A 15,296-nucleotide genomic window follows, 5' to 3' on the forward strand; every position below is an offset into this window, starting at 1 on the left:
TATCCTATTGGAATAACCAAGAGGTCCGCTCTGCAATCAACGTGATGCACGTGATGAAGAATCTTCGTGTGAACCTCCTAGGCTTCTTGGGCGTGTATGGGAAGACAAAAGATACACCGAAGGCACGGGAGGACCAGCAATGTATGAATGAAAAGACGGCATGCACATCCAAAGCAGTATTAAGGTCCTGCCAGCTAAGCTCTTACCAAAGCAGGGAAGGAGATTTTTTTGAATGCTTGCTCAGTATCAAGGTCCCGTCTGGCTTCTTGTCCAATATAAAAGGGAATAATAAATATGCTAGAGATAAAATTCCAGAACCTAAAGTCTCATCAGTGCCACGTGATTATGACACAACTGTTTCCGATTGCATTGAGGAGGCTTCTACCAGAAAATGTTTGATTAGCCATTGTGAAGTTATGTGCATTCCTCAATGCAATTTCTCAGAAGGTAATCGATCCAGAAATCCTACGAAGGTTACAAAATGATTTGGTCTAGTGTCTTGTTAGTTTCAAGTTGGTGTTCCCACCATCCTTCTTCAATCTTATGATGCACGTCCTAGTTTACCTAGTTGACGAGATTGCCATTCTGGGTCCTGTATTTCTACACAACATGTTCCCTTTTGAGAGGTTCATGGGAGTCTTAAAGAAATATGTTCGTAACTATGCTAGGCTAGAAGGTAGAATCTCCAAGGGCCATGAAACATAGGAGGTAATTGCGTTTTGTGTTGACTTTATTCCTGACCTTAAGCCGATTGGTGTTCCTCAATCGTGGCATGATGGTAGACTAAGTGGAAAAGGCACGCTAGGAGCGGATTCAATAATATGTAGGGACGGGCATTCTTGGGTGCAAGAACACTACACAGTTCCACAATATTCTGCCTTGGTGGCCTCGTATGTCAATGAACACAAGAATATTTTACGCTCCAAACACCCGGAGTAGTCTAATGACTGGATTACACGTGAACACATGAGAACTTTCGGCGGTTGGTTGTAGACACATCTCATGGGTAACAACACTGTTGGAGATGAGTTGTACTTGTTGGCCACGACACCATCTTCGACTGTATTGACTTTCTAAGGATACGAGATAAATGGGAATACATTTTACATGGTTGCCCAAGATAAAAAGAGCCCCCACCAAAACAATGGTGTCCGCTTTGATTCAGCAAACACCAATAGGGCAAAGGACACGTATTATGGGTACATAGGGGAGATATGGGAACTTTACTATGGACGTAATTTAAGCCCCCCTTGTTTCGGTGCATTGGTCAATCGGACAGGAGGCGGGGTACATGTAGACCCACAGTACGGAATGACAACAGTGGATCTCAACAATCTTAGGTACACAGACAAACCATTCGCCCTAGCCAATGATGTGTCGCAAGTTTTCTATGTGAAGAACATGTCTATCAAACCGAGAAAAAAGAAAAGATAAGGAAACAAATACATAATACGATGAGCCAAAGCACCACATAGTTCTTTCAGGGAAAAGAAATATCGTGGGAGTGGAGGACAAGAAAGACATGTCTGAAGATTATGAAAAGTTTCATGAAATTCCTCCCTTCATAGTGAAGACTGACTCAAGCATCCTGTTAAGTGATGAAGATTATCCATGGTTAGGACGCAATAAGCAAGGGACACATGCACACAAAGAAAAAATGAAGACTTTCTCTCTAGTGAAGAGAAAAAATCAGTGAAGAAAATATGCACTAGAGGCAATAATAAAGTTGTTATTTATATTTCCTTATATCATGATAAATGTCTATTATTCATGCTAGGGTTGTATTAACCAGAAACTTGATACATGTGTGGATACATGGACAAAACACAGTGTTCCTAGTAAGTCTGTACTAGACTAGCTCGTTAATCAAAGATGGTTAAGTTTCCTAAGCATAGACATGTGTTGTCATTTGATGAACGAGATCACATCGTTAGGAGAATGATGTGATGGACAAGACCCATCTGTTTGCTTAGCATAATGATCATTAAGTTTTATTGCTATTGCTTTCTTCATGACTTATACATATTGCTTTGACTATGAGATTATGCAACTCCCGGATACCGGAGGAATGCCTTGTGTGCTATCAAACGTCATAACGTAACTGTGTGATTATAAATATATTCTACATGTATCTTCGAAGCTGTTTTGTTGGGTTGGCATAGATCGAGATTAGGATTTGTCACTCCAACCTCATGTTCGCGGATGTCGACTGGCTGACCATCGACGCCACCATCACTCGCTGGCTGTACCAAACCATCTCCAAGGACATCTTCCACACCATCGTTTGCAACACCGATGACGCGCAGACGGTGTGGGCGAAGCTGAACGTGCTCTTCCTCGACAATGCCCTCCAGCGCCGCGTGTTTCTTTAGCAGAAATTTTTTGGCTGCCATCAGCTTGACTCGTCCATTGACGATTATTGCTGATGAACTTCGCGACCTCGGGGAGCGGGTCTCTGACGACCTCCTCCTCAGCATGCTAACCGCCGGTCTCAACGAGGAGTTCAGCAACGCGGCCTCCAACCTCACGTTCCTCCCGGACCCGACCTTTCCTCGGGTCGTGGCTTATCTTCGGTTGGAGGAGAGGAGGATGAAGATGGTGAAGTCCCGGGCCACGCACACGGCTCTCGCGGCGGGCACCTTCTGCGCCGCTCCTCCCACGATGCTGCAGCCACCGCGGCCTCCGCCACCGCCGCCGACGTCGTACTTCCAGGCGCCACCGCCGCCCGTCTACCAGCCGCCGCCCCTGCCCCTAATCGCCGCCACGGGGGGCGCCGCGGCAAGAAGCAGCAGCAACAGCACGACGGCGGGGGGGGGGGGGGGCAGCCGTAGCAGCAGCAGCTACCCCCGCCCGCTGGGCCGACGTGACCAACCCTTGGATGGGGGTGGTCCATGCGTACACGATGCCCGTGCCGCGGGCCCCCGTCCCGGCTGGGATCTTCGGCCCCCGCCCCGGTGCGCATCAGGCGCTGCTCGCCGCCCCGGGTGGCTACCCCGTCGCGGCACCTCCGTACGCCGCCGCGGCCATGCCTGGCTACGCCGCCCCTCCGGCCGCGGCCGCCGCACTCCTGTCGGCCCCTTGGGATCTGGCTCTCCTTGCGGCGCTTCACTCCGCCCCTACACCCAACATGTACACCGGAGGCGGCGACTGGTATATGGACTCCGGGGCTACCACCCACATGACTTCCAACCCTGGTAACCTCAATTCCATATTTCCAGTTTCTACCGCATGTCGTATCACTGTTGGGGACGGGTCTTCCCTTCCCATTACTCATGTCGGTCATGGTTCCTTTCCATCTAACTCTACGCCTATTCATATGTCTAATGTCTTAGTTTCACCTGAGTTAGTCACTAATCTTGTTTCCGTTCGCTCTCTTACACGTGAAAATCGTATAACTGTTGAATTTGACGAAGAGGGTTTTTCTGTCAAGGACGCCCGTACCCGTGCTCCATCGATGTGACAGCCCGGGCGGCCTCTACCCGGTGAACTCCACCGCCGCTTCCACATCCGCTTTGGTCGCTCTCTCCGCCACGGTGGACCTTTGGCATGCTCGGCTGGGACATCCGAACCCAGCCACCCTTCGTCACATTCTTAGGACTTTTTCATTCACGTGTAATAAAACCGATGATCACACTTGTCATGCTTGTCGTCTCGGCAAGCACGTCCATCTTCCGTTTAGCGCGTCCTCATTAGTGGCGTCGTATCCATTTGAGTTGATTCTTAGTGATTTGTGGACATCTCCTGTTGCCAGTAATACAGATTTTTTATACTATATTGTCATACTTGATGATTTTTCGCACTAAGTGTGGACCTTCCTGTTGCGGAGAAAATCCGATGCACTCTCCGTTCTCACTACATTTTACTCCTATGTCTCTACGCAGTTTGGGCATCCCATTCATGCCTTGTAGACTGACAACGGGAAGGAGTTCGACAACGTTGGGGTTCGCACTCTTCTTGCCACACACGACACGATTTTTCGTCTCATCTGCCCATATACCTCACAACAAAATGGTTGCGCCGAACGGATCCTTCGCACCCTAAATGATTGTGTGCGCACTCTTCTCTTCCACGCTAATGTCCCGCCCCGGTTTTGGCCGGACGCTCTCTCCACCGCCTCTCTCCTCATCAACATTCGTTCGAGTCGTGCTCGTGGGAACTTTGCACCACATCATCTCCTCTTTGGTAGCCCACCTTCCTATGATGATCTTTGTGTTTTTGGGTGTCTCTATTATCCTAGCATCGCCTCCACTACTCCTCATAAACTCGCACCTCGCTCCGTGACATGCATCTTTCTCGGATACCCACCAAACACCAAAGGTTATCGTTGCTATGATCCGGTTTCCCACCGAGTTTTCACTTCACGACACGTTTACTTTGATGAGAGGTCTTTTCCCTTCCACCAGGTACCGCCACCGGCCGACTCGCCATCGTCACCCGTGCCTATCGGTGCCCTTAGGGGAGGCCGCTCACTTGCGCTTGGGGCCCCTCCCGGCTTCAGGCCCCCTGCAGCGCGTGGGCCTCCCCTGGCTTCGGCTCCCCGCCGCGCCTGGGCCTCGCTCTGGGTCCGCGGTGTCGGACCCGCCCCCCTGCCGGCAGCCACGGCACCTCCGACTCCCGTTGAGTCCGTAGCCCGGTCAGCGAGCGCATCCCATGTGCCTGACCTGGGCTCCTCGACGGCTTCCGCCGGCCCGGCTGCCTCCTCGCCGGCGGCCACGCTGCCCCCAACTCCCGTTGAGTCCGTAGCCCGGTCAGCGAGCGCATCCCCCGCGCCTGACCCTGGCTCCTCGACGGCTTCTTCGCCTGCCTCGTCGCCAGCCTCGTCCGCCTCATCGGCTGCGCCGCCGACCCCGCCGACCGCCCCGGACACCCGCATGGTCACTCGTGCTCGCGCCGTTATTCACCGGCCCAACACGCGTTATTCTGCGGATGAGTATCTCCTCGCTGCCTCGACGTCTGCGCCGTCACCTCTCCCGTCGTCCGCTCGAGCTGCACATTGCGATCTGCATTGGCTCGCGGCGATGCAGGAGGAGTTTGACGCGCTGGTGCGCAACCGCACCTGGCAGCTTGTCCCGAGGCCACCCCATGCCAATGTCATCTCTGGCAAGTGGGTCTTCCGGCATAAGACTCGCCCTGACGGGTCTCTCGAGCGCTATAAGGCTCGGTGGGTGCTCCGCGGGTTTCGGCAGCGCGCTGGAGTCGACTTCACCGACACATTCGCCCCGGTTGTCAAACCAGGCACGATTCGCGTGGTCCTTCAGCTCGTGGTCTCTCGCGCCTGGCCGGTGCATCAGATGGATGTGTCGAATGCGTTCTTGCATGGCCATCTCTCGGAGCAGGTTTTCTGTCAGCAGTCGACCGACTTCGTCGACGCGGCTCAGCCTGACCATGTGTGCCTACTCTCCCGCTCTTTGTACGGGTTGAAGCAAGCCCCTCGCGCCTGGTACCGGCGGATCGCCGGTTTTCTGCAGCAGCTCGGGTTCCGGGCTACTCGCTCCGACGCCTCGCTGTTTGTCTACCACCAGGCTCCGGCGACCGCTTACCTGCTCCTATATGTCGACGACATCATCCTGACGGCTTCCTCGCCCGAGCTCCTTCGCCATCATACTGCTCGCCTCAGCGCTGAGTTCGCCATTAAGGACCTTGGCTCGTTGCACTACTTCCTCGGCATTGAGGTGGTACGACGCGCCGATTGGTTCTTTCTTCACTAGCAGCAGTATGCACAGGACCTTCTAGAGCGGGCAGGCATGCTTAACTTCAAGCCTGTCCCCACGCCTATCGACACGAAGGCCAAGGTCTCTGCGCTCGATGTCTCACCCGCGCCAGATGCAGCGTTCTACCGCTCCATCGTCGGCGCTCTCCAATACTTGACACTCACTCGGCCGGACCTGCAGTCGTCCAGCAGGTGTGTCTCCACATGCACGCCCCTCGCGACACTCACTGGAACCTGGTGAAGCGGATTCTTCGGTACATCCGCGGCACCACGGCTCTGGGTCTTACGTTGACGGCCTCGCCCTCGACTGACCTGGTCGCCTACAGTGACGCCGATTGGGCTGCCTGCCCGGACACGCGCCGCTCGACTTCAGGCTATTTGCCTCTACCTGTAGCCCTCGCTCATATCGTGGTCGTCTAAACGACAACCCACGGTATCCCGCTCCAGTGCCAAGGCTGAGTATCGTGCTGTGGCCAATGCCGTCGCCGAGTGCTCGTGGCTCCGACAGCTTCTCTAGGAGTTGCTTCTTGATGTCCGGAAGGCCACCATTGTCTACTGTGACAATGTCTCTGCGGTCTACCTCTCCGCCAACCCCGTTCATCATCGTCGCACGAAGCACATTGAGCTCGATATTCACTTCATGCAAGAGCAGGTGGCTCTTGGGCGCGCCCACGTTCTTCATGTTCCCACCGCTCAGCAGTTTGCCGATGTCATGATGAAGGGGTTACCGACGCCTACATTTGGGGAGTTCCGGTCTAGTCTATGCGTCACTGGTGACGTATCGACTCTGGGGGGGAGGGGTTGAACATATATGTGCATGTATTTGTTAGGATAATCTCCTACCGGCCCCGCCTCTAGTTTCCTTGTATAGATGAGGCTCAGGGCTGCCCTTGTACCCATATATACGTGCACCGTGCACCCGATCAATATATCGAGAGTTGCATTGCCTTCAACACCGATGACCGACGTCGCCGGCGGAGGGGAGCCGCCGGAGGACGGTGCTGGAAGATTGGCCTCCTGGCGGCGGCTAGGGTTCCAAGCCGCCTGGACGGCGCTTTAGATTGCTATATAGGTTAGCTATATAGTTCGGTCCTATACTCTGTATATGTGATCAACTACGAAATACGAAATCAGAAGGAAATAAGAGCACAGGAGCGACACGTTCCGGTTGCAATAAATCGCTCCGTGTGGAATCGATCCAGCGGCATATATATCGATTGAATCGCTACGGAAATATCCCCAGAAATAGGCCGTCGAGCTCTGCGTCAACACGTACGCCTACTCGGTTTGTGCGCACGGTGACATACATCGATCGGCAGCGCATTGACCTAATCGAAAAGAAGAATTATTCTTCCGCTGCGCTGCTTCTTCTTCTACTTCTTCGGCACGCCAAACATGGTGCAGGTGCAGCCGGACGACGTGGCCTTGATCGTTTCTTTCGCTGCTTTGTGCTGGTCGGCGTGGAGGTACTGCAGCGTCGACCCCACGGCTGATCTGCTGCCTCGGCGACCCTACAGACTGAGGACCTTGGACGCCGGCAGTGTTGATCCGGTCATCGGCCGCGACAACGAGATCGACCGCGTCATCTGCATCCTCTGCGGCCGGACCAAGAACTGTGCCGCGCTGGTCGGAGCTGCGGGAGTCGGCAAGACCGCCATCGTCGAGGGCCTTGCCAAACGGATCGCTGCCGGGACGGTACCTGACCTTCTCGTTGGAGCCCGCATCGGGGTGCTCGATGTCGGGGCGATGATCGCTGGGACCAACTTGCGCGGCATGTTCGAGCAGCGCTTGAAGGAGGCCATCAAGCAGGCCGAGGATGAAGGGGGCAAATTGATCCTCTTCATAGACGAGATGCATATGCTCATTGGCGCAGGCGATCAAAGTGGCACCACGGACGCCGCCAACATCATCAAGCCTGCGGTTGGCCCGTGGTCGCCTCCGCTGCATTGGTGCTACCACCTATCAAGAGTATTACAGGTACGTTGAGCGGGATGCGGCGCTCGAGCGGCGGTTCCAAAAGGTTGAGGTCGGGGAGCCGAGCATGCGAACGACAGTTGCCATCCTGCGGGGACTGAAGCACAAGTACCAAGAGCACCATGGCTTGAAAATTGACGAGGAGGCACTTGTTGCTGCTGTAGAGCTCGCTGCCCGTTATATTACTGGTAAGTTTGTCATATCGTCGAGAATTGATATGAATTAGTATTACTCTTGTAAATACGTGCATCTTGAAGAAAATTGTGGATTTTGTTTTGTTCCAGGTCATAAATTTCCTGATAAAGCAATTGATCTCATGGACCACAGGACCAGGCATGCACTACCGTAAAGTTGCACGCCAGCAAACAAAGAGAAATAAATGCATCGGGCGAGCTAGTCGTTGGTCCAGCTCACGTCACGCAGGTCATTCCTAATCACATATTCTGAATACTCTATTATTTCATTATTATATGCTCTTAATTACCATTTTCTAATACTGTTTGAAGGTTGTGAGCCGATGGACTAGAATTCCTGTCACCACACTTGATCAAGGCGAGGAAAAGCTGGCCCATTTAATAGATAGATTGCATGAGCGGGTTGTTGGCCAGAATGAAGCAGTTAATTTGGTTGCGCAAGCAGTGTTAAGTTCTGGGGTAGGTCTTGATAAATTTGATCAACCGATATGTTCTTTCCTCTTTTTGGGCTCGACCGGCGTTGGAAAGACAGAGCTTGCCAAAGCACTTGCCGAGAAGCTATTTAACAACGAGAAGATGTTAGTTCGCTTTGACATGTCCGAGTATGCTGATAGTGGATCATTGTCGCATCTCATTGGAGGATCTCGAAGGTATAACTCGTACACTTTTTGCGTATGTGTTTCTTTTTGGCACTTCATCATCATGCCTCACGTCTTGGTTTCACTTACTAAAGCTATGAAGGAGAGGGACAACTCTCAGAGAAACTCAGACGCCAACCATATAGTGTTATCCTTTTTGATGAGGTGGATAAGGCAAATTCCTCGATTATCAATGTTTTTACTCAACTCCCAGATGATGGTATGTTGATTGATGGAAAAGGACGGAATGTAGATTTCAAGAATACAATCATCATTATGACTTCAAATCTAGGATCAGAGCACCTGTCAAATGGACTGACCGGAGAAAGCACAATGGAAAATGCACGTGATCTTCTCATGAAAGAGGTCCGTATATCCCAAATTATCTCCCTTGTAATCTCATCGATGATTTTTCACAAAAAAATGCCATCAGTGAATGATAATCATATATAATACTTGTTCATGCAGGTTGAGAAATGCTTCAAGCCTAGTCTTATCAACAGACTGAGTGAAATTGCAATATTTGAACCGCTTTCACGCAACGAACTTAGGGAGATTGCAAATATCCAAATTAAGAGAATCGTTGCGATGATGGCTAATAAGGGAATTTCTTTATGTGTGACTGATGCCGCCTTGGAAGTAATTTTATCGGAATCACATGACACAGTAAGCATACCTTCTTCTATCTCTTTTTTATTTACGAGAAGCATAGCTTCTTATCACAATCACCAGAAGATAAAGATCTAATATCCAGTTTTAAAAATGAAAAAAACTTATTGGAGGCTCTTTTGAGTAAATATGATGTAAACCATAGAGTAGCATCACATTATCATTCTCAGGCTAGTGGGCAAGTTGAATTGACTAATAAAGAAATTATATGTCTCCCTAACCCATCGTTCCTGAATGCTTATAGGGGTACGGCGCAAGGCCTTTAAAGAGGTGGATGCGGAAGCATGTGACAGCAATTCTTTCAAATATGTTGGTCAATGGGGAAGTGTGTAAGGGCTCAACGATCTCCATTGATGCTAGGGATGATAGGAGGGGGTTGAAGTATCAAGTCCTGAATGAGCAGGAGATGGGAGATCCGTGAGGGGAGATATATTGTTTTTTTTTTGAAAAGGAGGTTGAACCACCTGGGGATAATGTTGTTTTTTATTGAAAAGAAGATATGTTGTAGAAGTCACTCCTATAACAAGACGAAAAAAGAAGATGAACATGAATATATAGCGGCAGCTGACATGTTGGACTAAATATGTGGGTTGTTACTGATCTACCCAGGTTTATAGTTTATTATGTTTGCTTTAGATTTATATTTCAGTAGACAGGAAATGATCAAATGCATGCTAACGGTTTTTTCTGTAAATAAAAATAGAAATTAAACCAATCAGTTAAGCCTCAGTTTGAGCTGACTCAACAACTCAATCCTTTTTGGGTGCATAATCGGGCAAGTATCTGCTGCCCATGGCGAAGTGGAAGCGTTTGTCCTTCACAAGCCACTGCTCCCAGGATCAAGTAACTAAAGTTTGCAGACCGACCTCCGCGCGTGCTTGCTGACCCGGCGCAACAATACACCCTTTGGGCCAAGTGGCGGCATCTGGGTGGAAGATGAACGCCACGGTGCACCATACAGGAGCATCATCCGCCTTACGTGTATGACCGGGGAGGGAAGAAGAGGAAGCCCATTAGTTACCTAGGCTGAGGAGAAGCGTTGAACACTTTGTTTCAGTCCACATCTCTATTTATCTTTTGTCAGTCTACTATTGATCACGATGTGAACAAATCATGGATTAGAACGTGAGGATCAAGGCAAGAGTATTTCGTTAGTTTAAAGACGATATACATGTTAGCTCCGCCCTTGGCACCACAGATACTGCAAGGCATTTGAAAACGCCTAAGGTGTCGAACAAAAAGGTTCTTTTTTTGCAAGGAAGCACACGTACAAATAATTCATGATAGTTTGACGAGTACTTTAGCTCTCTATTTTTCAATTTGCTCCCTAATTATGGTATTGTAGCAACTTTTAGTAAGACAAGTGTCACTTGTTACTAAAGAGTCAGGCAATGCTGTGTATTTTTGAGAAAAGCCAAGCAATGCCGTGTATTTTGAGAAAAGCCAAGCCATGCTGTTGATATGTGATTCTTAGGCAAGGAGACGATATGACGAACTACGACCTCAGTATGTGCATGGTAAATAGAAAAAGGTCTCACAACCCTCGTGGAATAGTTCACACATCAGGCAAAACATCAAGAATAATATGACACAAATTGATTCCATAATATGATATGGTCATTTGTTGTCGTGCCAGAGAAACAAAAAAATCTTGTTTGGGTTGCAGTTTTTTTTCTCGGTTTGTTATGAAAAAGTTAGGTCGAATAATCTCCCCTTGGAGCAGCGAAACTTTGACCACATGGTGCTACCTCCTATAAGAACTAACTAGCACATATGCCCGTGCGTTGCCACGGGAAAAAATAGTATGCATTTAAAGTTAGTGAGAATTATATGTGCAAACAAATCCCTGTGTGCGCGTGAAAAAAGTTCATTTTGTTTCTCGGTTTCTCCGGGTGTGAAGTAATCAATCGCTAAACCCTGTGTGCATCCTCTGCCGCCGGACCAAGAACTGCGCCGCGCTCCTCGGAGCCGCGTGAGTCGGCAAGACGGCCATCGTCGAGGGCCTAGCCCAACACATTGCTGCCGGGACGGTCCCCGACCTTCTCGTTGGAGCGTGCGTCGGGGTGCTCGGTGTCGGGGCGATGATCGCCAGGACCACCCTGCGCGGCATGTTCAAGCAGCGCTTGAAGGAGGCCATCAAGCTGGCCGAGGACGAAGGCAGTAAATTGATCCTCTTCATCGACGAGATGCACATGCTCATTGGCGCAGGCGATCGAAGCGGCACCGCAGACACCGCCAACATCCTCAAGCCGGCGTTGACCCGTGGTCGCCTCCGCTGCATTGGTGCTACCACCTCTCAGGAGTATTACAGGTATATTGAGCAGGATGTGGCGTTCGAGCGGCGGTTCCAAAAGGTTGAAATCGGGGAGCCGAGCTTGCAAACGACCATTGCCATCCTGCGGGGGCTGAAGCAGAAGTACCAAGAGCACCATGGCGTGGAAATCGACGACGAGGCTCTTGTTGCCGCTGTAGAGCTTGCTGCCCGTTATATTACCGGTACGTTTGTGAAATCGTCGAGAAATTATTTGGTCTACTCTTTTAAATTGGTGCATCTTGAAGAAAATTGTGAACTTTTTTGTTCCAGGTCGCATATTTCCTGATAAAGCAATTGATCTCATGGACGAGGCGTGCACTGCGGTAAAGTTGCGTGTAAGCAAACAAAGAGAAATAAATGCACCGGGGGAGATACTGGTTGGTCCAGGCCATGTCACACAGGTCATTCATCTCATGTCTCAGTAGCTTCTACTATTTCATTATTATGCTCTTAGTTACCATTTTCTAATCTTGTATGAAGATTGTGAGCCGGTGGACTGGAATTCCTATCACTACACTTGATCAAGAGGAGGAAAAACTGACTCGTCTAATAGATAGACTTCATGAGCGAGTAGTTGGACAGAATGAAGCACTTAGTTTGGTTGCACAAGCAGTGCTACGTTCTAGGGTCGGCATTGATAAAGCAGGTCAACCGATATGTTCTTTCCTCTTTTTGGGCTCGATTGGTGTTGGAAAGACAGAACTTGCTAAAGCTCTTGCCGAGAAGCTATTTAGTAATGAGAAAATGTTAGTTCATTTTGACATGTCTGAATATGCTGAGAGTGGATCTTTGTCGCGTCTCATTGGAGGACCTCGAAGGTTTGACTTGTAAACTTGTTGCAAGTGTATTCTTTTTTATGCTTCATCATCATGTCTCACCTTTTAATTTAACTTCCTAAAGCTATGAAGAAGAGGGACAACTCACTGAGATTGTCAGGCGCCGGCCATATAGTGTTATCCTTTTTGATGAGGTGGATAAGGCAAACCCCTCAATACTCAAGGTTTTTGTTCAACTCCTCAATGATGGTATGTTGGTTGATGGCAAAGGACGAGATGTAGATTTCAAGAATACAATCATTATTATAAGCTCAAATCTAGGATCAGAGCACCTATCAGCTGAAGTGGCGATGGAAAATGCACGTGATCTTCTCATGAAAGAGGTATGTAAATCAGACCCATACTGTCCCTTGTAAAGTCCTTAGTGATTGATCGTCATATAATACTTATTCATGCAGATTGAGAAATGCTTCAAGCCTGATCTTATCAACAGATTAAGCGAGATTGCGATATTTGAGCCGCTTTCACACAACAAATTGAGGGAAATTGTGAACATTCAAATGAAGAGTATTGTTGCCATGATGGCAAATAAATGTGTTTCTCTATCTGTGACAGATGCCGCCATGGAAGTCATTTTGTCGGAATCACACGATATGGTAAGCATAGCTACTTACTACAATCACACCACAAGAAAGATGTAATATCTAGTTTTTAACGGAAAATGTTTATTTCAGGACTTGTTTGTATGACTTGGTAACCCATGCATCCTTCTTGTATGCTCATAGGTGCACGGTGCGAGGAATATAAAGATGTGGGTACGAAAGCATGTGATGATAATTCTTTCAAATATGTTAGTTAATAGAGAAGCATGTAAAGGCTCAACGATCTCCATAGATGCCAGTGACGATAAGAGAGGGTTGAAGTACCAAGTATTGTAGAACAAGGAGATGGTAGATTTTCAAAGTATTGTACCAAGTATTGTAGAACCAGAGTACCATTCTTATGTAGCGATGTGATTTTCAAAGTATCATGAAGAGTCTCAACTCCTATACAGAGGAGCCGTGATGTATTTATTGATATGTGCGAGAGCCAAGTCTCGTGGGTTACAGATATACACGGGAGGAATAGAGAGATAAGAAGATAAACTGGAAAATCCCCAACTACCCCTAGTCTACATGTGTGACCACGGCCAAACAATGACTCGTGACATACATACGTGAGTTACATAATATTGACAACACTCACCCTTATCACAACTACACTAAGTTGAGATTACGTCTGAATTCTTTAAAGCTTCTAGTAGGGAATGCTTTTGTGAATCCATCTTCAAACTTATCCTTGAAGGAATAAATCTGACCTCTAACTATTTATTTGCAACTCATTCTCTGGCAAAGTGAAAATCTATCTCAATATGCTAGGTCCTGGCATGGAAAACTGGGTTGGCAGACAAATAAGGAGCACCAAGGTTATCACACCAGAGACAAGGAGGTTGTGTTTGCACAATTCTAAGTTCTCTCAATATAGATTGGCCCCAAATAACTTCTGTTGTAGCATTTGCTAATTCTTTGGATTCTGCTTCTGTACCTGACCTGAAAATTGTTGCATGTTTCTTTGCGCACCAAGAGATTAAATTTGATCCATAGAATATAGCAAACCCACCAGTGGACCTTCTATCATCCACATAGCCGGCCCAGTCAGCATCAGAAAATGTACTGATAATAGTAGATGATGATTTACTGAGTGTGAGACCAAGAGTCAACGTGCTCTTCACATACCCCGAAATTCGTTTGGCTGCTGTCCAATGAGATGTGATGGGTGCATGAAGAAACATACACGCTTCATTAACTGCAAATGAAATTCCAAGTCTAGTAAGGGTCAAGTACTGAAGACCACCAACTATGCTTCTATAACTAGTGATATCCTCCTGATCCAGGAGTTCTCCCTCTGTCAGTGACAAAGAATCTGAACTAGACAATGGTGTTGGTGAAGGTTTTTAGTTTTGCATGCCAATCATCTTCAACAACTCAGTTGCATATTTGGCTTGAGATAGATGAAGGCCATTATTATTCTTAACCTCAATGCCCAAAAGTAAATGCAAATCTCCCAAATCCCTTAGAGCAAATTCAGAACCTAAATCCTTAAGAAACTTTCTTATTGGTCCCGGTTCGTGCGGCTAAGGCATTAGTCTCGGTTCATTTAGACCTTTTGGTTCCGGTTGGTGGGATGAACCGGGACCAATGGGCCTCGCTCCTGGCCCACAACCATTGGTCCCGGTTCGTGCCACAAACCGGGACTAAAGATTAGACCTTTAGTCCCGGTTTGAGGCACGAACCGGGACTAATGGGGATGAGACCTTTAGTCCCGGTTCGTGCCACGAACCGGTACTAAAGGTCCCATTTTCAAACTATAACCCCCCCCCAAGTGGATCGCCTTTTCAGTTTTAAAAAAAATAAAAGAAAATGATGGAAATTTCAAAAAAGTAAAAGAAAATAAGTTTCCATGTGATATGTGGTCTAGTTGTTGGGAAAATTTGCAAATGTGAATTTTGACTTTATTTGCAAAATCTCTCTGGAATTTGTAAAATGGGCATAACTTTTGCATACGAACTCGGATTAAAAAGTTTTTTATATGAAAAATCATCTACTCGAAAAGTTACATCCGATGGAGACGGCCTACGGCCTGCTGCAAATTTCTAGAATCCTCAAATTCCAAAAGAAAAAAAGTTATGCTCAAATTTCAGTTTTTTTAAATTTTCAGTAAATCTGGTCAAACTATGGTCAAACTACTTATTCAAGAAGTATTAGTGTTACTAAATAATTATTCAAGAATATTAGTGTTATTAAATAATTATTTCACCTTTTTTGAATTTTGGTCAAATCTGGTCAAACTATGGTCAAACTACTTATTCAAGAAATATTAGTGTTACTAAAAAATTATTGTTTTTTAGAACAATAGTTTTAAACTCAAACGGTGAAATATGTGACTTCATGCTCAAGCTAAATTCCTGAGGGTTAATAGGAT

At 47.8% G+C, this 15,296-nt stretch overlaps 1 protein-coding gene and 1 pseudogene across 1 annotated transcript; both read left to right on the plus strand.

The window, feature by feature from the left end:
- The first annotated feature begins 6,614 nt into the window (after positions 1-6,614).
- On the plus strand, positions 6,615-9,755 carry LOC123152597 (chaperone protein ClpB1-like; annotated as a pseudogene).
- Positions 9,756-11,266: 1,511 nt separating this feature from the next.
- Positions 11,267-13,213, plus strand: LOC123149918 (chaperone protein ClpB1-like). Its single transcript, XM_044569716.1, has 6 exons — positions 11,267-11,681; positions 11,770-11,876; positions 11,980-12,317; positions 12,400-12,658; positions 12,734-12,931; positions 13,061-13,213. Exons 1-6 carry the CDS (start codon positions 11,267-11,269, stop codon positions 13,211-13,213), a joined length of 1,470 nt encoding a protein of 489 aa, XP_044425651.1.
- The last annotated feature ends 2,083 nt before the right edge of the window (positions 13,214-15,296 follow it).

This window comes from Triticum aestivum, chromosome 7A (assembly GCF_018294505.1).
Source record: "Triticum aestivum cultivar Chinese Spring chromosome 7A, IWGSC CS RefSeq v2.1, whole genome shotgun sequence".
NCBI lineage: Eukaryota > Viridiplantae > Streptophyta > Magnoliopsida > Poales > Poaceae > Triticum > Triticum aestivum.